Genomic DNA, 24,126 nt, shown 5'->3' with positions numbered 1-24,126 from the left:
ACTTTATATGGTAGCCAGAACAAGAAGAATCTAGAACACAAACTAAAAGATTGTAAGAATCTCTCTCCCTATCTCTCTCTCTTTTTCTCTCTCACTCTATGTTGATAATCACTGATCAGAACCCAGGATTAAAACATTGTAAGAATCATAACAAGCATTCACTATATATCAGTGCTTTGATTATCACTCAAAACTCCAGCTCCAGCCTGGCTTATTGCGAAATCGATGTTCGGAAAACCAAACACCACAAGGAACAAGCGAAAACCCCTCTTCACCCCACTTCCTTATTTGGTTGAAATGACTAGAAACATCTCATAGGTGACTTGGACTCGGAAGTTTAAAGCCTAAACAAGCATAAATTTACGTTCATTGCACTTGAGCAATCAAGAAAAACGAATGTTCACTACTGGTATAACAAGAAGTTTATCTTCACTACTGCTGTGCCAACAATAAGTTAACTAAAGTAATGTCACTTAACATTCGAAATAGGCAAGTTGGTAGCTTACACTGATCAAACTGATAAGGAAATGTGTACACAAAATCATCGGAAGAAATGAAACTCAAGCTAGAATCTGATACCTACGAAAATTAATCTCTGTCTATTTCTTGAGGTGGTTGCAGTTGTGGGCGGGGCACACCATGTCTATGGACTTCAGAGATACTCTGAGAAGCTAAGTACTCCAGTGCAACAACAATATCACCAATAAGTGGACGGAACTTTGGTTGCTCCTGGAGACACATAGCAGTTATAGCAATTGCCTGATGCAAGCAGCGCATGGGGAAGTGTCCTTGCAAAAGAGGGTCAACCATTTGTACAAACTTTCTCCGGTCACTTATAAATGGGCGAGACTGGGAAAAAAGGAAAAGTGTAAGAAAGAAGATTTATATAGATACAATCATCTAGAAAGCTAAAGACATACTGGCATGTCAAAGAATCTTAGGTAAGCGTTACTATAATTTTATGGAGAGGGCAGAAAACATCTTGTTATCAGACGTCAGTGCTTTTGTAATGATAATATATGAGGAATCTCAATATGCCAGTAAAACAAGGAATCACTTGCAAAACAATGAAAAATATAAAAGGGTTTTTTTTAAGAAACAAAAAAAAAAAAAACATTTACCCAGGAAACTAAGTTTTGCTCTCCTGGTCTTTTACCAGCATCTATTGCCCTACGTCCAGTGATCAACTCCAGCAAAACCACACCAAAGCTGTAGATATCAGACTTGAGAGTTAATTTGCCACTCATGGCATACTCTGGCGCACAGTAGCCATATGTTCCCATCACTCTGGTTGAAACATGGGTATTGTCTCCAACAGGTCCAAGTTTAGCAAGCCCAAAATCTGACAGTTTTGGGTTGAATTCGCTGTCTAATAAGATGTTCGCAGATTTCAAGTCTCTATAGATAACAGGAGGATCTGTTTTACAGTGGAGATACTCAAGGCCCCGAGCAGTTCCAACAGCAATCTTCATTCGAACACTCCAACTTAGGGGTTCTTTGTCTTGGTTAAGATCTGAAATGAGTAATGAGTTATAAACTGATTGGCATATTTAATCATATAACTAAAGTTAGTCCCTAAAAAAAATGAAATGAAGGATAAACTAATTTTGGGAAGTTGATGTGAGTCTAGCAGATGATGTTTTCTAACTTAAAAGAAACAAGGAATTAATCATAAATGTGTGAAAATAGTCATTAAATGCAAGAAATATTGATTATTCCTTCTCAATCATGCTCTCACTCAAGTTATATGTTAAATAGCAGGAAACGCCGCAAAAAGGAGCAAAAACGGAGAAACCAAATTTCCCGCTGGCGCACGACGCTCAGAAACTGGCGCACGGCGCGCGGTACCTGGCGCACGAGGCGCCAAATCAACGATTTGCTTCTGTTTCGACCGCACACGGCGCGCGGTAGGTGGCGCTCGACGCTCCAACCTGGCGCGCGGGAGTTGGCGCCCGGGGCGCCGTTGACGGATTCAGCTTCTGTTTCTCCCAAGTTTGAGGCGCCAGGCTTGGCGCCCCCGTGCGTGGGCGATATCATTTTTACTGCGAATCAGCCAAAATAAGGCCCAATTGGAGTATCAGAAACAGAAGAAGAAGGAACTTTTGGAGAATCAAGAGGAGAAAAACAACAAAGAGAGCGGAGATTCCTTGGAGCTTCTCGGAGATTCAAGGATTCGATCGATCAAGACGGAAGATCTTCATCTTCCCTTTCTCTTCTAGGTTTTAAATGCTACTTTATTTTATTGTTATTTTGTCAGACATGAACATGTCTGGCTAGTTTTATCATTGTGGTAAGGGTCACAACCCTTGATGTGAACCCCTTGTACCTTGGTTGAAATTTATGTTTATCTATTTTAATTGAGTCTATCTTTTCTTGTTCTTCATTTTATAATTCTATTGGAACTGATCAATCTAGTAGGATTGCGAGGGTTAGGGTTTTCGATGGGGATGTTGGAATTCTAATTCCTGACAAAGAATAAGATAACTGTTCATGTACGCACTAGGGATAGGCTACCTGAACAGCGAACGTTAAAGGTTCATTGATTCTAAGGGTTAACTCGAAAAGGGATTTCTAAGGGATTAGGATTCTAATAGAGTTGACAAGGTTAAGATCATTAAGGGATTAGAGCTTAACTAATCATATAAAAGATGATGAATTGTTCGATCAATTGAATAGGTAAATGTAAACGTAATCCAAGTTGCAAGGTGAGGATCGGAAAGGTGTTTGTTTCTCTTTACCGCAATATTTTCTCAAATATTTTCTCCATCCTTAATCTTTTGTTCTTGCATTCTGAAAGCACTTTTGGAATCATTTACATTTTTCCTTTAATTGTTTTAGTTTATTTTATAAACCACAATTGCTCTCAACCTATTTTGATTAATCCAACAAGAGAGGAATAATTATAACAACTTAGGTGCCTCAATCCTCGTGGAGACGATACTCTACTCACTCTTTATTACTTGGTACGATCGGTGCACTTGCCGATTTTACGCATAAGATGTATTTTAAGAAGCATCCCTAACAACGTAACCTAACCAAAACTAATATGTTACTTCTCATAAACTTGACATTTAGCCCAAGATATTTATTTTCTTAAAATTTTACTACATACCAACCTACACAAAGCAACTGTGATCTCTTTTGGTAAGTATAGAATCAGAATCATCTAAGTTCAAAACAACTCCTACTGAAAAACCATAAGCTACTTAGGGCCCCTACACTAAATAGTTAAACCATGAAAGAAGAATACAAACGGTGAAGGTGCTTTTCTCAAAAAATTTCATCTTCATTAGAGGGAGAAAAAAACCTTTTTCTTTCTTCTCAAGGCCTGTACTCATTTATATATTGCATACATATTGGCAAATCATAGGCATTGTTGTCATTGACAAAACTTAGAAATCAACGAGTGCAATTGTTTCTTGCCATACTGGAATAAGTTTATCAGCACAACATTCCTCACACAGTCAAGCCATAGACCAGGTTCCAGTCAGTTCTATTGTTCAATTTCTATTTAATCACAAATAATCTTTCATTGAAGATGAAAGTGGACAAAAGCTATTCGTTTTATATAGATATTTATATAGATATACTCCATTTGCTATACCCATTCATATATTGCATACATATTGGAATAAGTTTATCAGCACAACATTCCTCACACAGTCAAGCCATAAACCAGGTTCCAGTCAGTTCTATTGTTCAATTTCTATTTAATCACAAAGAATCTTTCATTGAAGATGAAAGTGGACAAAAGCTATTTGTTTTATATAGATATACTCCATTTGTTATACCCATTCATATATTGCATACATAATGGCAAATCAGGTACATTGTTGTCATTGACAAAACTCAGAAAGCAATGAGTGCAACAGTTTCTCGCCATACTGGACTAAGTTTATTGGCACAACACTCCTCACACAGAATAAGCCATAAAACAAGTTCCAGTCAGTTCAATTTTCCAGAAAAGATATACTCCATTTGTTAAGCTTGTGGTTAATGGGCACAGAATATCAATAGAAAACACATGATATATATCCAAATTTAAAAACAAGCTTGCAAGGCTAACACAAATGAACTATTTTATCGGCAAGTAGAAAGTCTGAAATGTGCACAGTTGCATAAGAGTCTTGATAAACTTCTTATCATAAACAAATGTTAACAAATATTGAGCCGTGCATAAATTAAAGACACTTATCCAGATAGAAGGTTCAAGTTCATAATACTTCCTCCAGCCAGAGTTGTGATTTAAGTTAAATATAAATGTATGGTTAGAAAACCACAATAAAAGATAAAGTATCAAGTCAAATTACATCATAGGTGCTACTAAACGTAAACATAAAAAAGAAAGCACACAAAAAATATGAGGTTACCGAAAAGATGATCTTCCAGGGAACCCATAGGCATATATTCATAAACCAAAAGCCTTTGATCTCCATCAGTGCAGTATCCAATTAACTTAACAAGATTAGAATGATGGTGCAGGCTTAACATAAGAACCTCCATAACAAATTCCTGAAAACCTTGATGACCATCATGACTTAATTGTTTTATGGCAACAACCTGGACATAAATGTTTTTTAGACAAACAAAAATCATAAAAATAAGACCACGGAAATATTCAAATGACCAAAATCCTACAAATCAGAATTAATTTATTTTTATTTTTTTATAAAGAAATCAATCAGTAAAACTTGCCTCGCCTGTTGGGAGACGACCCTTATAAACCCTTCCAAAACCACCTTCCCCAATCAAGTTCACTTCCTTAAAACCCTTTGTTGCCTCTGCAAGCTCTCGAAAACCAAAACTAGCTGCTGCCTTATTATTGCTTTTGCTACTGCTCCCTGACTCCGAGCATTCTTTCTTCCTTTCACCCTCTGCACACCCAATAATTAAATTTAAATTACAAAAAAAAAAAAAACATTATGTGACAATTATTTCAAATCTTAATAGAATTTAATAATAATGTATATAATAATATGCATTCGCAAACCCTTACCAGTAGAGGCAGCAGCTTTCACTCTCCCATCCCCTGCAAAATTCATAGAGAAACGTCAACATTGAAAAAAAAAAATTAAAAAAAAAAAATAGAGCATAACAATTAGCAGAAGCAAAAGGAAAAATTGACCTGTAGAAGTAGTAGTAGATCGAGAGCCATTATCAACTTCGACTCTGCTGACATCTTTCCGACCAGAAAAAAGACAAGAAAAACAGCTCATCTCTTTTCTTTTTTTTCAGAATTTAGATACCCTCAGTTCTCAGTTCTCACCCAAATCACACAAGAGAAATTTAATATTATTTAAATTAAATAAACAATTAAAAAAAATCTGTATCCCGAGTCAATCAGGGAGAGGATCTGGAATTCCCCCTCTCTAGACCCGAGAGATCAAATCAAAGAACCAATTTCCCAAAACTGCTCTGTTTTTTTATTTACGGAAAATGTAGATACCATTACCAACGTATGTAGTAAATACAAAATCACTCAAAATTAAAAAGAATGAAAATAAAATTGACAATGCACAATCTGCATTTGTGTTTGTTAGTCCACGCCTCTTCCAGCACAGCACAAACTGGATAAAATAAAACTCTAATTTAGCGGAACGGACTCGATGCGTCCAAATTAGCCCATCGATAAATATATATTTTTTATTTTTATTTTTTTTCTTTGGTTTTAAAATTTTATAAAGTTTAATAAATGAGTATTTGTGGGTCTTTTCATTTTCTTTCTTTCTTTTTATTTTTGTCAGTTTATTTTATTTTATCATTTATTCGATTTCCACTTTGGTTGCATTAAATTGTCTGTGCGTGATTGCTGCGAGTCGCTCTCCGTCCTTCCCGATCAGTCTTGTGCACATTTATAAACGTTACGGTCCCAGCTATCATAGCTCTCTTTTTGTTTTCCTGTTCTACCCTTTTCGATTTCATTTCATCGCATATTCGCATGGCCATACGAATCCAACCGTTTGCAAAAGTTAATGATTCGATCGTATTTGAACTTTCGGCAACCACTGGTCAATAAAAAGACCGTTACATCTTCTTAAAATTTGTTTCTATAATTTTTTTAGTTATTCGAAGAAAATATATATAAATGATGAGGAAGATTATACTTACAACTTCTTTTTTTACAACATCTTACAACTATATCTTAACACTGTTGATTTCTGCCAATCAACGGTTATAATTTTCGCAAATTAAATTCATTAATTAATTATTAATTCACGGTAAATGATAACTGTTGATTGACGAAAATCAATGATGTTAAGATATATTTGTAAGAGATTGTAAGAAAAAGATTGTAAGAATTTAAACCAAAAACAAAAATTGTAAGTATAACATTCGTCGTAAAATTTAGAATAATAAAATCCTATTTTAGTTCGAGTAAAAAAACAATTTAAACAAAGTATATATTTATATAATATTCTTTAAAGGTTTACAAAATAATATTTTATATATTGAATTTCTTAATAAGATGATATTAAAATATTCAGAAGACAGCTTAGATGTAAAGGAGAAAATTAATTATTAAAACAATCAGATCTAATTAATAAAATTTTAAAATGAATTATATTTATTTCCTAAAATTAAGGAATATGATATCCGTATTAAAATATAAGATTGACACAGAAAAGTATAATAAATGGGGTTTTCCTTAAGATGAAAATAATAAATCATTCGTAAATGAAAAGGGTATATTTGATAATTAACATGACAATTGAAATCTCTATTGCGATATCAATGTAATAAATGATATTTTATAATGATATTTCATGTATTCAATTTCCCAATTTAGATTAAAATATAATTGACAATTTAGCTTAAAATATATGCAATACAATTTAGATGTAAAGTATAAAACTAATAATATAATTGACAAAATATTAAAATTGATCTCATTTAATCCTAAGATTAATAGATTTGATATCTCTTTAAATATATGATTCTGGGGAAGGTTATACTTACAACCTATTTTCGTTTACAACTTCTTACAACCATATCTTAACCGTTGATTTTCGTCAATCAACGGTTAAGATTTTTTCAAATTAAATTTATTAATTAATTATTAATTCATAATAAATGACAACCTTTGATTGACGAAAATCAACGGTTAAAATATAATTGTAAGAGTTTGTAAACTACTTGAGTTGTAAATATAACCCCTCCCATGATTCTGTTTCTGTATTAATTCTGCATGAAAAGTATAACAACGGTGATAAATTTTCGCTCAAACAAAAACATGATAAATCGTATTTAAACTCAAGCTAATATATATATGAGTTTTATTAATCTCCTTTTACATAAGATAGTTATCTTATGTTGTAGAGAGAAATGGGCGGGTCCCACCAATACAAAAAAAAAAAAAAATGGGTGCGAAAATCGAAGTGAGAGAAAATGAGATAAGTTACCTTATGTAAAAGGAGAATAATATTTCCCTATATATATATAATTCTCAATATTAATTAATTATTAATTAACAATAAATATCAACCGTTAGATGCACAAAAATCAACGGTTAGGATTTGGTGTAAGACTTGTTATTCTTACACCAGTATAACAAGTCTAACGGTGGAGATTTTCGTGCATCTAACAGTTGAGATTTATTGAGAATTAATAATTAATTAATTAGTATTGAGAATTATATATTAATTAATATATATATATATATTCATATATATAGAGCCAGGGTCATTTTACATATAATAAGTCTTACTTCAAATCTTAATCATTGATTTTTGTGCATCTAACTATTCAGATTTATTGGATTCTATTAGGGTGTCAAAACGGGTTGACACGACACGAATTCGACATGACATAAATACATCAACACTAACACGACACGAATTTTTATTCGTGTCAAAATCTTCAACACTGATACGACACGAATAACACTCAAAATAGGGGTCAAAATGGTAATTGACAAAAAAAAAATAGAAAAAAAGGATCGATATTAAAAAAATTAAAAAAATAATAATAATAAAAAATAATTTTAAAAAAATACGGGTCGACACGAAGACCCGTATTTTTTTGCGGGTAAACCCGAACACGAATTTTTGTGTCATGTCGCGGGTCGACCCGCGTGTCAAAACCTATATTGACACCCCTAGATTCTACGCATTAATTAATTATTAATTTTTAATAAATCTCAACCATTAAATGCACGAAAATTAACCGTTAAAATTTAACGTAAGATTTGTTATGCTTATACCGGTGTAAGTTGATCTTATCCATATATATATGTGTGTGTATGTGTGTATGATAGGGTCATTTGATATCGGTGTCAAACTTTGAAATTTGACACTAAATCCTAATCTTTGATTTTCATTTATCAACGATTATCATTTATTGAAAATTACTAATTGATTAATAAGTTTGATTCACACTTTGGTTGGCATAAATCAACAGTTAAGATTTGGTGTCAAAATTTAAATTTTGACACCGCTGTCAAATGATTCTGTCCTTCTATATATGAGAAAAATATTTCTAAAAAAACTTGAGATATATTTATCTCCGGTCACCCAAACATTACGTCGTTTTGTTTATTTATATACTTAAATTAATTGATTCACATTTGAATGAATGGTTATGATTTATTTTTCTTTATCTTCCTTTATGACCGTTGATCTATACTTGTCCTGTTATAATTTAGTAGCCAGAGATAAAGTTATTTCAAGCAACTTAGGAAACGAGAGCCATATATATGTATATATAGTAGGGTTATATTGACAAACATTTTTTTTAGAAACTATACTGTGTCTGACCGGTAAGATATAGTATAATTTGTAAACAAATTTTTTGTAAATATAGCATTTCCCATATATGTATATGGGAAGGGATCATTTAATTCCAGCATAAGACTTTTAATTAGTCTTACCCTTTATATTAACCGTTGATTTTTGTCCATCTAAAGTTTGTTATTTATTTAAAATTAACAGTTAATTAATTAGTATGATTCAATAAACTAAATTGTTAGATGGACGAAAATTAACGGTTAAAATATAAAGTAAAATTTTTAAATCTTGTTCTGAAATCAAAAGAAATTTTTTTTATTTATTTATTTATATATGTATATATATATTAATTGTTTATAGAATTATCTCGTATAAAATGAACTAAATCGTTTTGTATGTGATGATGGCTAAGAATTTGGTAGTGATCAGCATGCTACTTAATTAGTGGTGTTTTCACACCACGGTAGTTTGTCATTGCACCTATTTTTTTATTTTTTTTTACTAGTCACGCTACTCACTATTTCGTAGCCCTGAATCCACAAAAAGCCACTAACGCCCGGTTGGTAGCAGGATATTTTTTGTTTTCCTAGAATTTTTTAGTTGGGTAAATAAGAATATATTGTTTGGTACATGATTTTTAAATTTTTTCCGAGAATGTGATTTTCTCTTGGATTTTCTTTTGTGTGTACATTTTTTTGAAAAAACAATTCAGAAATACTATTTAGAAGGTGGTATTTTAAGATTTTTATGGCATGAAAAAATTTAATACAACTAAACACATCATCAACAAAATTAATCCAATATTTTCAGAAATATGTTAGTTTACCAAACAACTTTTTGGTAACATTTCCAGAAAATTCATTTTCTCATCATTTTCTTGAAAATCGTGATTTTCGGATAAAAAAAAAAAATCTCCTGTACCAAACGCCCCCTAAGGTACCAACCACCAGTTACATAGAATATTCTTTAACATATATATGGGTTAATATTTTTTCATTTTACATAAGAAAAGATTCTTTTGTTATATATACAATTAAAATGTGGGTCTTATCTTTCTTTTTTGTCTTTTCACTTTTTTATGGAGCCCACTTATGTATTAAGTGTGTAGCATGAAAAAAATTTCTTATGTAAAATAAGAAAATTAATTCTATATATATATATATATATATATAGATATATATTTCATTTTAATATTTTTTCTATATTTTTCCAGTATTTGAAAATTTAGAATGACAAGAGATTTTTTCCTGTTCTCATTTAAACTTTTTGCATATTAATATAAGTTCTGCCATAATTAAATTATTTGCATATTTCTCTAAATACAAATATTCGTACCAGGATAATTGAATCGCCTCTGATAAATCAATTAGCAAACCAAGAAAAAATATGTTAAAAAGAGTATAAAATAATACATAACAAGCAATATAATCTAGTATCTTTATTCTCGCTATATGAGTCTACTATGGCTGATTTATTATTCAAAATGGACGATGCGAAAATAACATACCATATAATGAAATATTTAAAAAGATTTGAAATGAGGAAGGAAGTAGTGTTTATGCAATAATTTTTCCATACTAAACTGATATTCTCAATGATGCCATATTTTTCGTCACTAATAACGTTAAAGCATTCTGGTGAATAGTCGTCCGTCTCACTCACATTGATTAGTTACTTGTTTTTTTTTTTTTTGGACACCAAAAAAAAAGCGGATTTTGGATAGAAAAAAGAAAGAAAGAAAGAAAAATACACTGATTCAGGAAAATTTTAAAATTTTTATGGACAGTGTGCTTGACTTTATTCAATATAAACACAAGATATTTGAGACTACGAGACGATTGAAATTAAGGAAAGTAGCATCATCCAGTATCATTTTCTATCGCTAATAATATTTTATTAGTCCTCATATTTTAAATATATATTTTTTTAACTTTTATTTTATATTTTTAATATTTTACAACATATACACAATGTTTGGTGTGATGTATAAAGCATGATAATATAAGCTTATATTATACTTTATGACATTTTTAATTATTTGGTATATCATCGTATAGTATAAACTTATTCAGCAGGATCACTTTAAACATCAATACGATGTATAACTTTAGGAGGATATAATTAGCCCTGATAAAGGATTGATGTATTAACTAATGCAATTCTCAAGAATTAATATCTTATTTTAATATTAATATATTAAAATAAAAATGACTTTTCAATATATAAATTTTTAAAATATTAGAGATTTTTATTTTTAAGAAAATTAATATATTTTTTGGTCACATTAATCAATAGATTTATATAAAAATTAATATTGTCTAATAAATTTGGAAGAATTATATAAATTTATTATTAAAAGATATTTTTGTCAAAAATATTATTTTTATACTATCTCGTATTATATAATGCATTATCAAATATTAGATTAGATGATATTATCTTATACAATATATTATCTTATATAATACCCTACCTCAATTCAGATTTTATGTAATCAGGTGAGTCAGGTATTATATTATAAAATCTTATGCTATCATATCCTTATCACATATACATACATATATTAGGGAGTGAATCCTCTCATGTGTGATTATGTTATTTGATTACAATCACTCATTAATGATGAGATAAGAGAGAGAAAAATATATAATTTTAAAATAAGTAATTGTGATTATATAACATCATCATCAGATACCACTTTTTTCAGACGAGATGATCCATGATCCATTCCCCATATACTATGTAACAAACATTTCAAAGAATACCTTTGTGTTTGCCACAATTTGGTTGGCCATTTTCAACTCCACGTGCCATACGAAGAGATGCGTCGTGCTGAAGTTAAAGTATAAAAGTACAGACGCAGCCCAATGCAAGAATAAACGAAGATGGTGCAAGCACGTAAAGGTCGCGCGACATAACCTTACTCATGCAATGGAACCAGAAAAGTCGGCTACAAATCCTCGTCTCTGTCTATTTGATTTGTCTCTCTCTCTTTTCTCTCTCCAGATCTCGCTCATAGATCAACAGAAACACAAGATGCGCACCCACGCTCTCAATCCCACAATTAGTGTAAGGTATGTCTGTATCTTCTATTTATGAAATTCTATATCTGAAACGAACAAGAAATTCTCCAAACATTCTTTGACAAACACTTTACTATAGAATATGATCCTTAATAAGGAAAAAGCTTTAATTATTCTCCAATATCCTTTTATTTTCTCCACCACAACATTTTCTGTTTCTTCCATTCCAATTCAAATATTAATAATTTAATATTGTAACGCAATACTTTGGTTTTTTTTTTTTATCAAATTCCTCAGGAAAATCATGAGGCGGAGACCCCGCACCACCTTCCTTCTCTCCTTCTTCGCCATCCTTCTATTAGCTGCATTTTCCCTTCATCTCTCTCGCAATGCCGTTTCAAGTTGGAGACCACACTCCGACGTTGATAAAAGTCCCAGGAAGTTAAACCCAATCAACGCTGTCGCCAAGCGGCAGCAGCAACAACAACAACAACATCGTCAACGACTTCAACCGTATAAAACGGCGCGTATCCTCCATCGACTCCAAGGACTCCATACCCAGCGTTTCCGTTCTGCTACCTGATTGGGAGATTCTCGTTATTGTCTCACCAAACACGACCTTATCTTCCGATGAACAACACCATTGTTTTTTTCACAACAATGCCAAGTCTCCGGCGAAGTACTCCGGGGTCTTGCCCTTCACCAACCGGACCACGTTCAAGTGTGACATGCCGGAATCAGTTCGGCGCCGTCGCATTTTCCAGCAGCCCGTGTTGGTGACGTCGGAAAATGAATCCACGGATCCTTCGCCGGCGCCGGAACTCATGAGGTGGAACTTTCTGGTGTACGAGTCTTTCTCCACGGAGGACGACGTCGTTTTGTTCGCGAAAGGGGTGAACCATCGCCAGGGGTATGACAGGTCCCCTAAGGAGCTCCGCTGCTTGTTCGACTTGGGAGACGGCGTTCGCATCCGTAAAGCCGTCACGAGCTCCGTGCAAGAGGTTTTCCGATGCCCACACCCGGATCCGTCTGAATCGGGTTCGGATTCTGTTTACGGAATCTCCCTCGAGATAATTGGGGAAAACCTCGTAGTCCCATCCGTGGCGTATTACATTCCCAGGCCCATGACAAAGCCCAAGCCCAAGACCAATTCTATAGCCTTGGTGTCAGAGGCCCAGTCCAAACATTTCTTGTGTGCTTGCACTATGGTTTACAATGTGGCAAAATACTTGAGAGAATGGGTTATGTACCATTCGAAGGTAGGTGTGGAAAATTTCGTATTGTACGATAATGGCAGCGATGATGATTTGGAGGGCGTGATCAAGGAGCTACGTGCAGAGGGTTACAACATCAGCACTTTGTTGTGGATTTGGCCTAAGACCCAGGAAGCTGGTTTCTCTCACAGTGTTCTATACTCCAACTCCAAGGGATTATGCACGTGGATGATGTACGTTGACGTTGACGAATTCGTATTTTCACCATCTTGGGGAGACGGGAATTTACGTGATAAAAAACACGAGTTTCCTTCGTTGAAACCCATGTTGACACAACAGGAAAGTCAATTGCAACGAGGAAAAGAGAGTACTAGGATCGGACAAGTGTCGATCAGGTGCTTGGAATTCGGGCCGTCGGGTCAGCGGCAGCACCCGGTGGAAGGAGTGACGCAAGGGTACACGTGTCGGAGGAGGGTGGAGCAGAGGCACAAGTCGATAGTGTTGGTGGATGGGGTGGACCCAAGTTTGTGGAATGTGATACATCATTTTAAGGTGAATGAGAAGGAGGGGTTCAGGTCGAAGCAGTTAAACATGGAGGAGGGGTTGGTGAATCACTACAAGTACCAAGCATGGGATGAGTTCAAGGGCAAGTTCCGAAGGAGGGTGTCTGCGTATGTTGTGGATTGGACGCAGTCTGTGAACCCAAAATCTAATGATAGGACACCTGGGTTAGGATTCGAGGCAATAGAACCCAAAGATTGGACACAAAGATTCTGTGAGGTTAGAGATCAAAGGTTGAAGTCATTGACCCGAGCATGGTTCGGATCCAACGGCCACAGAATGGCTTGGCAAACCAGCTGATTTATTCATTTCTTCATTCCTTCATTGGTATGGTATTACAGTTTACATTAGCTTTTTTTGGTGGGGAAGTCCAGAGGTACAGATTCAATTTACATAGGAAAACTTGAGTAGTAACAAGTGGCTTGGGAGGATTTCATATTACTCTTTCCGTTGCGTTTGGTGGAGAGGATAAAAAAATTTTATCCGGGAATCTCGATTTTCAGAAATATAATTTTTACATTCAGTTTGTTATAATATCCGAAAATTTAAAATTTAAAAAAATTTAATTTCCCGAAAATTCCGAAAAATATCTTGTAACAAACGTCTCCTTCTATTTTCTTATTTCACTTTTTTTTTGACACGTGGAATAGAATCCTTGTTATCTTCAATCATTGTTTTGTTCCATTTTGGATCAATGTCACATTTTGCCCCTCCTATTCTTGATAATGAGGCGAATTTTCTCTCTGTATTCCACCAGATTTTGTTCTTCTCGTTAAATTTTGAGCCACGCTCTCTCCCTCTGAGTCTCAATTGGGACGTGCGTTAATTAAATAGCTTACCACCACTTCTTTTTTCCTTCGCTATTATTAATTAGTAATGGTGACTATTTTGTCATATTTATATAACGTGAAACATGCATAGATCAAGCGAATACATCACAAATAGGCAGTCTACGAAATACAATGTCAATAAGATATACTATTTAATTAGAATCAAATTTACTTCAGTTGTTGCAGGACTTTTAAGGCCCATTTGGATGAGCTTTTTTTTTTCTTCAAAAGTTGTTTTTTTTCAAAAAAAAAAACACTTCTCGTTTTTAGTTCGTTTGGATGTCTCCTTCTAAAAAAAGGAGAAGTCACATAAAAAGTCAAAAACCTACTTTTTTCAGAAGCTAAAAATTTTAACTTCTAAAAAAAGCAGAAGTCAAAAGCCAAATATTTTTTTCAAAATCAAAATATTTTTATAAAAATATAAATAGCTTTAACTTTTGTAAAAAATACTTTTGAAATAAGGAAGTGATAAAAATTACTTTTTCTAAGAGTTTAAACAAACGACCTCTTAATGGCTAAAAAAAAAAAGTAACTCGTTTCATAATCTACTTCTATTTAATTTGTCTGTTTATGAGTTTACAGTCTTTTTCAACTTAATAAATATTGCAGAATCAGACGGTGGAAGTCCACATTATTTTAAATTTCTTAATTCGTACCCTTGAAATTTTTTAGAGAAAATGTAAACCTAACGGAATTAAAAAAAAACAAAAAAACAATTATGTCCCCCACCTTAAGCACCAGGATAAAACCCTAAACCAAAGTAAAATAAATATTTTTAAGATAATGAGTAAGGTTATATTTATAAATTTTTTGTTTACAAACCTTAAAAATTATATTATGTATTCTCGGACTCGATCAAAAATGTACTTTCAGGAATATATAGTGTAATTTATAAATAGAAAAATTTATAAATGTAACATAACCTACCCCTAAGATAATACCTTAAAACAAAAGAAACTTCGTTTTGAAATAAACATTTTACTATTGTCTATTTGTATTTTGAAGTCAAGTAAAGCAACTGAGTATAAACAGTATATATGGATAAACAACGCCTATATTTCTGTTTCCCGATATTGGTATGACATTTGAATGTAGAGAAAATAGACTTACATGAAATTATTGTCACTCTACGTGGTGCTAGCACGTGACACATGCATTAGATTTATTGTTGTTTTAATGGCGGTGCAAGTCCACGTGACATAACAGTGCCATGTGCGGTGATGAAGCATCAGGGCTGTTTACATAGCATGAAAAGAAATAAAAAGGGAATAGCTAACACAGCTAATATCACCCCAAACCATTACTGTGTTTCTTGTTAATCATAATTTGAAAATTTGTTTTTGAAAAATGCGTTGTTTGGTCAAAAAGCAAGCCGACTTAGAATGTGTTTGGATGAGTTTTTTTTGAAAGAATTTATTTATTTATTTTAAAAAAAATTCCTTTTACATCATTTTATGTGTTTGGATACGAACTTCTAAAAAAAAAAAAAATTAAAATAAAATAGTACTTCTTATAGAAGTTATGACTTCTTGCTTCTGCAAAAAAACAAAAGCTAAAAGTCAAATAGTTCCTAGAGTTTCTCTCAATGCATTAAACACGAGTACCTTGCATTATTATCTCGAGAACCCATGAATTCGATAATATCAAACAAAAGATGAGGAAAAACAGATAAACAATGAATTCGGAGCAAAACAGTTCCAATAACGCATGCACTCAGAGAAGAAACATTCTGTTAATAAGAAACAATTCACTACCACAAACAACCACCTTTTACGATAATAATGAGAATCATGAATTCGCATTAAATCCAAACGAGAGAGAGAGAAGGATTCTAGAGGTTTGAAGACTTTTTTACTCTTATAACCCTTTATTATTAATTAATTACCGATTTGACCTTGATTATAAACTATTTCAAAAATTTAACCCTCTCAAAAAACATAACATCAATCTGCCCCTGTTTGACCGTTGACCACCAAGCCTACCCGGGTACACCCCTCTGTACTCGGGTATTTTTTGAAAATTTTTGTCTACCCGGGTAGGGAGGCGTGTACCCGGGTATTGTTCTTCGCACCTGAGAAATTGCTTGAATTATTTACCCAGGTAGAGAGGGGTGTACCCGGGTAAATCTTCGACCACCCGGGTATGATTACTCTTTGGATCTCCCATGCACTCTTCTTCTCCAAGCTTTGAATATGGAGGCACCCACTATCACATGCTCCGCCTCTGCAACTTTTTTGGGTCTGTAAAGCACACAAATATTTTTCAATGATTATTTTAGAAAGGGAATTCTCAGTTAACACTATAAAAGTAGACCCCATCATAATCGATACGAACAGGAACCGCTTTGATGAGCAGTAAAGTGTTGATGTATGGAAATTCCAAATCCATTCTCAAAGCTAAAAGCTCTTCAAATTGGTTAGGCATGCTTAACTTGATAATACTGATCTATCTCATTAGCTGTAAAAAAGAGAGAGAGAAAAAATTACCATGAAACAATTAATTACACATCCGCAAATATAATTAACTTGTGGTAAAATCAAATAAATCATATCTGTTCTTATATCCATCAGCTACAAGTTGCCCCAGTTATAGCAAGTACCAAATGGGTGGTCGAAGATTTACCTGGGTACACCCCTTCCTACCCGGGTAAATAATTCAAGCAATTTCTCAGGTACGAAGAACAATACCCGGGTACACTCCTCCTTACCCGGGTAGACAAAATTTTTCAAAAAATACCCGGGTACAGAGAGGTGTACCCGGGTAGGCTTGGTGGTCAACGGTCAAACAGGGGCAGATTGGTGTTATGTTTTTTGAGGGGGTTAAATTTTTGAAATAGTTTATAATCAAGGTCAAATCGGTAATTAGTTAATAATAAAGGGTTATAAGGGTCAAAAAGCCTAGCTTTGAATGTTAAAAACTACGCAAATATATATGGAACTGAAGTTGCAGTGCAACCACCACTTTGGGCAATTGCCTGTTTTCATTGTTATATTGGCTACATTGAATACGCAGAATACGGAAGTAAAAGGAGGTTGTTAGAAAAATAAAAGGTGGAGAAAAATAACTTTTAATGAAATATTCAACATTTATGTCACAATAACACAAGTCAAAAAGACTTCGCCGATCCCAATTGAACTTAAGACCTTGATGAAGTAGCCTACATTCATTATGAAATCAAAAACTATATATAAAAAAAAGGCTCTGCGTATTACAGCTTCTTAAATCAAATAAAAGAAAAGTTAGATTTAAATCCTCCTACGTTATTTACTAATTAACATGACAATATCATATTATAAGAAACAAATCTCACAAAACCTCCGACCGTGTGTATAAAAAATACTTTATTGATAGAGGCAAAATCCACTTCGGTGATCTCTAAGCCTCGAAAGAATTAGTCTTCGTCTATCAGCTGAGAAATACCTTGAGGAAACTCAAAGAAATAGACAAAAGTAATTGTAGTAAGATTTATAATTAGTTGACTAATGCTCATTAAATTATCTCTCGTGTCTTTTTTTTCTCTCTCATAACATTGTCATTTAGTAAATAACATGAGAGATTTCAAATCTGAAAAATAATATACTATCAGAGCTGCAATGCCAAATTTGGCTGCAGTTGAGAACCAGACTCCACATTGGAACTAGGTGAATTTGTTGTTCCAATGTTCCCATTTAAGTCATTAGCAAGTAAAAAGGAATTCTGTTTTGTGGGAACTTGCAATCCCTGCCAAGATGATTTTCCCGCAAGGCCTTGAGACAATCTTTGCGACTCAAATCCAGATTCCCAGGCCAATAAATTACTGGAGTCTGATTGGCTTAACTTGTTTAAGAACTGGGCCTTAAAAGGAGTATTAATATTTGTAGGTGCAACGGGGCTGGTAAGGCTGCTTAGGTGATCCATGTCAAACATTTGAGGAACATTCCCCCCACTCGGCGACCCAGTTAAGTCAGCAAGTCTTACCATCTTCATTTGAGATGAAAAATTAGAACCTAACTGACCATTTGAACCAAAATCATCAGAGTGCACCATGGGTTCCCGCTGATTCCTCAAAGGAGTCATGGATTCTATTCCACCACTAACACTGTTGACTGGATTCAAGTCATTTTGGTAATTCAATTCTCTATTTATTACCATGTCTCCACTTCGCAAGCATGATCTATTTGCAAGAGGGAACGATCCAGATGGAGAAGGAAATCTACTTTTATAATCCTCTGGTACAGTGGGGTCTGAAGTTCCCTCCTCATCATAAACTGGGAAGTGTTGCTTCTGTGACACTTCATCTTCACCTACCCATCCAGGACCAAATTCATGTCCTATTGGCAACACACTACTGATTTTCCTTGCAGCAATCTTCCAAACAATAGGACCAAGATCTGCAGCAAAATGAGCTAGGCTTCTTGCATAGCTATGCTTCGCATGTAAACCTACCTGATATTTTTTTAAAAGAAAGAAGAGAACGTAAGTTATGTAACCAATAAAAAAAAAAATCTTAGAACAGACTGAGCATGAGGAACTAAAAGCAACCTAGAGACTATAGAAGGTTTTCAAACTATTATAATTCATAAAAGACATTTGCCTAACTTGCTTTCAAGTTTTCATTCTCTCGTTGAAGAAAACAGGAAAAAGAGAAAAGGGAAAAAAGAAGTTCGTACTGCAAGAAGTTGCTTGAATTCATCTTCAACTGCGGCCAATACTGGTGGTGGTTTATTTCCTACAGCAACTGGATTTTTGTAAGTGTCACGCCTGGTCTCATCGACCATAAACTGCTTCTTTCCATACCTTAACACAGCTTTTACAACAGAAGCTGCAAGCAAAATACATAATTAAAGGAATCATTCCAATAAACAAAGGCATTTGTTTGAGCCTGGTTGAATCTAGAAGGAATTGGCAAAACACTGGGAAGGTGTACATATAGATACTACTGACCAGGAAATTCATTCTCCCATTCAGACGACCAACTAGTATAACCTCCACTGTTAAAATTGCTGTGGGATGCCCTGGCTGATGAATCTGTAGGCTGAAATTTGCTTAGTGCTTTTCTTAGATTATAACCACTGGAAGCACAAGCAATATCCCCAGCAGAAGCAAGAGTTGCATCAGAGGAAGATTCAGGACCAACACGTTCTGAAGGAGACATGCCCAGTGGCTTTCTTGTGTGCTTGCCTGGTGGCCTTCCTCTCTGCACAATTTTGGGTTGTGGTTCACTATCATCATCACTATCTTGTCTCAGATTCTCAAAGTCCTTCTGTGCCATCTCTTGCATTGCTCGGGCCTAAGAAAAGGGACTTAACTTAAAACAGACTTAACAAAAATCAAAAAAAGGGGATTAAAACAATTTACTTCAAGTTCAGACTTCACCCAACCTGTCGATAGTAAATAGTATCTGGTGAATTATATTGCATCGCATTAGAGCATATCAAGAGCATGTCCTTCTGCAAGAATGAAGCAGCAGTGTGTTTCAAAGATTAAATCAGAAGTACATAAAATCCAAACCTTCCACTAAATAGCCTGAAGTACCACAAAGGTGTTTTAAATTAATTAGTGCAAATCTTATAAAGAGGGCAACATGGCGAATAACACTCATCAATTGGGCTTACAACGATGTCAGACCAAACAATGAGACAATACGAATGACTTATTGAACCAAACAGATTACATATCAAGAATGACATTCCTCAATTAATGCAACTAGAGCACGTAAAATGTAATACGTATCAGTTTGTAATATATATTGATTTCCCACTAAACAATTTTTCTAATCTTACCTATTGCACTAGATCGCAAAAACCTCTTAATACCTACTCTGCCAACCTTCTATATAACTATCAAACACACAGCAGGAACAGTTTAGAAGTATTCTGATGCTATAGATACATTACAGGTGACCTATCAAAGGTGTCAAATAAAGGCTAAAGGGAAGGAGATAAGTTTGTTCACTTGGATGATGGAATAAGGCAATTGTTCATAAACGCTAAAGGCTGAAGTTACCAGGCAACGTGACAGTATTAGTTACTCATCAAGAATCATGAAATTGGCATTTCATGCAACATTATCTGAAAATGATAGTTCTTTTGTTTCAATGATTTTTTCATTCGTAGGAATAAAAAAAATAACTAATACAAGAAAAAGACCAGAAGAGGAAAAACAAACAAACAAACAAACAAACAAATGTAACCGTCAATTGTAGAGCAAAGAGCCATGTAAACGAACCAAAATTGTATGATATGAAGTCATCGGACTTTGACACAGAAGCAAATCAATATTTCTAGAAAGCCACGAAAAAATTGCAGCACCAACCTCAAATTGTTCTAAGTTTGTATATAGTCTCCCATCCAATTTCTTCCTCACAGTTCCAAAATCCATCGGGTGTTTAATGATATCATGATAATCTGGAAGCTGCGGCAAGAAAGTTTCTTTATCTCAATTCAAGTAACGGGAATTCAAATTCAAGCACTCAATTATAGTATAAGGCATTATAAAAAAAAAAATGCACCTCTTCTGGATCCACAGGCTCAGAGAATACCCCGTGTGTGTCCTTTCTGCAAGATGGTTGAACAGTACAAAACACAACCGATCAAATTCCCAACTAAAGAAAAGAAAAGAAAAGAAAAAAGAAAAGAAAAAAGATAGAAACAAACAAGAGACAAACTTTTGAAGTCTGTCAAGGATAAACAGCAAGAGCTTTTTGTCTGGCAAAGGTGTAGTGGGACCGGACTCCCCCTGTGAACCTGTCAACACATAATATAAAAATCGCCATTAATATTCCCCCACTACGCCCATTGCACCAGGATTTGAGAAATGATTTCACATACCCTCATTACCATGTTTACTGTCAGTCGCTTTCGGAACCTTTCCATCCTGCAAAATCATCCCATCATCAAATGCCAACAAAAATTAAACAAACCACAAAAAAAAATTTATTAAACATGTGCATGTGATTTTATGACAGAATAGTTTTTTTTTTTTTCCCAAAAGAGAATCGAAAATCAACCCCCAAAAGAAAAATTATTTAAAAAAAAAAAAAGCAGCAACCCATGAGAAGGTGCCAAGCTAGAGTACCTGTGTTGAAGGGTGGAAAAAAGGAACAGAGAGAGAGAGAGAGAGATTTGAAAAAGAAAATAAAAGAAAAGAATCCCGAGAATACTGAGAGTCAGAGATAAGACAAATTGAAGCTTTTCGACTTATCCGTGCATTTCTATGGATAAACGAAGGCTCGATCTAGTGTGCAACCAATAGGGAATACATAAATAGTGCCCCACAAAAAATTTCCCCAAAATAATTTAAATAAATATCATCAAAACCTAAACGGTCAAACACATCCACTGGTTCCCAATTAAAGAAAAAGGGGAAAAAAAAATATATCATATTTCGCGCGAAATCTCGAACAGAATTGAATTTCGTGTTTCCGGGAAGACCCCACACCACAAATCGCATCAGAAGGTTGGGGGGGAGAGAGATAAAATTGAAGAGATGAATGTTGATACGCACCGTTTCAATCTTGGGCCTCTTGTTGGTGGCATCGGGATCGCCGTGTGGGAAAGAATTGAATGGCGATAATGTTGGATGGTGACGGAGATGGGAATTCAAACCAACCAAGAGCTTGTGCTTCTTCTCTTTGCGCTCGTCTTCGTCGTCATCTTGTGGAACAGCGTGAGGATACGAATTGATTAAATTCGGGTTTTGTTGTTGTTGTTGTTGTTGATGATGTTGTTGTTGTTTTTTGAGAGATCGCTTTTGAAGATCCAAAAGAGATGGGCGTCCCTTCTTCTTCTTCTTCGTCATCGTTTCAGATACCTCGCCCATTGTTTCCTCCTCTTTTCTCGCTCCTCAAACAAACAGGTCCAAACTTCTTTCTATTCTTTTTTTTTTTTTTTTTTAATATATAAAAAAAATTGTCTATATTGTGGTCGATGCGTGCAACTCACGTGACCGCTCTGTTTGTGTCATTGCGCTGCGCTGCCACTCATCAGGGATTTCCGTTTCCCATCCAACCCATCCTTTTCTTTGAACACAAGGAAACCATGCTTCTAAAATCAGTTGCTTCCTTCTTGTTTAATATTTAATTTAAGGAAAGAGTGTTTGTGATCTTAAATGACAGAAAGTTATATTATTTTAAGAAAGATATAGATATAGAAAATTTAAATTTTAAATTAAAAAAAACTACTCATTTTCTCTCTCCTATGATTTCTGTTTTTCTGTGTCTATCTCTCTCCTAAAATGACATAACTTATATCATTTAAAATGAAAAACATCAAACTCTTAATTTAAATAATGCTTCACTATTCTTATTGCAAGTAACTTGTTTAAAGACAATGACAAATACAAGTATGATTGTTAACTAAATAAGAAAAAATTCCTTATTTTCCTATGCTTTTCTTAATCGCTTATTTTCTTATATTTTTTTATCCAAACTCATTCCTAACACTATTATAAACTTAACTAATCTGTTCATTTTATCTTTTTTTAAAGAATAAAATAAAATGAGAAAAAAATTTAAAAAAATAAGATTAGATATATTGAAAACTTACAATATTAACATAAAAGACAAAAAGTAAAAAAATAATACAAATATGTGCTAACCAAAAATAAGAAAATAACTTGAGGACAAAAAAAATAGAAGAAAAAAAATAAGACCAAAAAAGTTGAAAACTTAAAATAGTAAAAGAAAAAAATCAAAATAAAAAATAGACTGAAAATAAAAAAATTAGAATAAAAAAATAAAATTAAATATGTCTAAGTCAAAAAAGAAGAAAATGGACTAACACAATAAAATAGAAGAAAAAGTAAGACCAAATATATTAAAAACTTACTTGGGATGAAATATTATACCCACATTTTTTTTTGACACAATGGCAGGAATGAACACATAACCTAATACAAATTATTTAAACCTCTCACCATTAGATCAATCCTAATGGCTTATGCCTATTTTTTTTCATACTTATTATATTTACTCATCTTCAACATCGTTAAATCAGAATATAAACATTTTTTTCTCTTCTATTAATATTTTAATCTAACGGTGTTGAAAATAAGTACGTAGAGTAACCATAATAATCTATCCCAACTTACAAAACTAATTTTGTTCCTTCAATTTCTATTTTTTTCCCTTCATTTGACCTTAGATCTAGTTTTTAAAACAGGTAATTGGAAATGAAATAGTTTAGAAATACATTGTAGCAAGTCTAGGTTAAATATGTGCTGATATTGAAACATAAAGGTTCGCTACACTACAATGAGTCTGGTCAACCGATTAAACTGTCGTTGCATGTCTTAAAGCAATTAAGAGAAACATAATGCTAATAGGGGAAGTTACCGCATGGTCTACTTATATCCAAGATACTTAGATCAAATTCATCTCATTTTTATATTTGTCGAATTTAGGTGTTGATTAATTTGTGTTTTCTCTCATCATGTTCTACTGTTACTTTTATGTTACTAATCATTCATCTCATTTCATGGATTTCAAACTTCTTATGCAATTACTAAGAAAGCATTATTAGAATACCCGATTCAATTTTATCCGAGGGTATGATATCCCATCCTCTGTTTCTCTATTACTTTGTTTTCATACATACTTCCGCGTGAATAATAATCTGGTTTAAATTTGTATGAACACATTTGAGAACTATACAGCCATTAAGGACATTTATGTTGCATCCACACTTGTAATCCTGTATTTTACATATCCATACGATTGAGTCATTGGGTTTCTGAAATAGTGTAAAGTGCTTCGAATCATTGTTATTTGACTCGGACCTATTCTAAAAAAGTCGAG

The 24,126-nt window shown here is 33.6% G+C and overlaps 4 protein-coding genes across 6 annotated transcripts in view; 2 read left to right on the top strand and 2 right to left on the bottom strand.

The window, feature by feature from the left end:
- The window catches only part of LOC133315216 (catalase isozyme 1), a 99,796-nt gene extending 81,721 nt beyond the window's left edge, over nucleotides 1-18,075 (top strand). Inside the window, exon 9 of the mRNA XM_061516792.1 lies at nucleotides 18,066-18,075. The gene's annotated coding sequence lies outside the window, so the exon portion shown is untranslated. The remainder of the gene's footprint in view (nucleotides 1-18,065) is intronic.
- LOC133315264 (probable serine/threonine-protein kinase PBL21) lies at nucleotides 373-5,488 on the bottom strand. Of its 3 annotated transcripts, XM_061516857.1 has the most exons (6): nucleotides 5,126-5,488; nucleotides 4,997-5,029; nucleotides 4,696-4,874; nucleotides 4,371-4,560; nucleotides 1,122-1,513; nucleotides 374-849 (listed from the first exon to the last, which is right to left on the bottom strand). In XM_061516857.1, the coding sequence occupies exons 1-6, from the start codon at nucleotides 5,214-5,216 to the stop codon at nucleotides 589-591; spliced, it is 1,146 nt and encodes a 381-aa protein (XP_061372841.1). In that variant the 5' UTR covers nucleotides 5,217-5,488; the 3' UTR covers nucleotides 374-588. The 3 variants fall into 3 exon arrangements, with proteins under 3 accessions (XP_061372842.1, XP_061372843.1, XP_061372841.1); XM_061516858.1 differs by lacking the exon at nucleotides 4,997-5,029 and having other exon boundaries at nucleotides 373-849; XM_061516859.1 differs by lacking the exon at nucleotides 4,997-5,029 and having other exon boundaries at nucleotides 373-849; nucleotides 5,153-5,488.
- LOC133315233 (glycosyltransferase family 92 protein RCOM_0530710) lies at nucleotides 12,051-13,821 on the top strand. Its single transcript, XM_061516814.1, has 2 exons — nucleotides 12,051-12,187; nucleotides 12,225-13,821. The coding sequence occupies exons 1-2, from the start codon at nucleotides 12,051-12,053 to the stop codon at nucleotides 13,819-13,821; spliced, it is 1,734 nt and encodes a 577-aa protein (XP_061372798.1).
- On the bottom strand, nucleotides 17,934-22,207 carry LOC133315232 (uncharacterized). Its single transcript, XM_061516813.1, has 9 exons — nucleotides 21,837-22,207; nucleotides 21,161-21,206; nucleotides 20,998-21,076; nucleotides 20,842-20,887; nucleotides 20,646-20,744; nucleotides 19,712-19,780; nucleotides 19,275-19,620; nucleotides 19,001-19,152; nucleotides 17,934-18,776 (listed from the first exon to the last, which is right to left on the bottom strand). Exons 1-9 carry the CDS (start codon nucleotides 22,149-22,151, stop codon nucleotides 17,934-17,936), a joined length of 1,995 nt encoding a protein of 664 aa, XP_061372797.1. The 5' UTR covers nucleotides 22,152-22,207.
- Between the last annotated feature and the right edge of the window lie 1,919 nt (nucleotides 22,208-24,126).

This window comes from Gastrolobium bilobum, unplaced genomic scaffold, assembly GCF_033153095.1.
Source record: "Gastrolobium bilobum isolate Gb01-03AN ecotype WA unplaced genomic scaffold, APGP_CSIRO_Gbil_v1 utg5152, whole genome shotgun sequence".
NCBI classification, from domain to species: domain Eukaryota; kingdom Viridiplantae; phylum Streptophyta; class Magnoliopsida; order Fabales; family Fabaceae; genus Gastrolobium; species Gastrolobium bilobum.
Note: the sequence above shows the minus strand (reverse complement) of the source record. Positions and strands in the feature narration are given on the sequence as shown.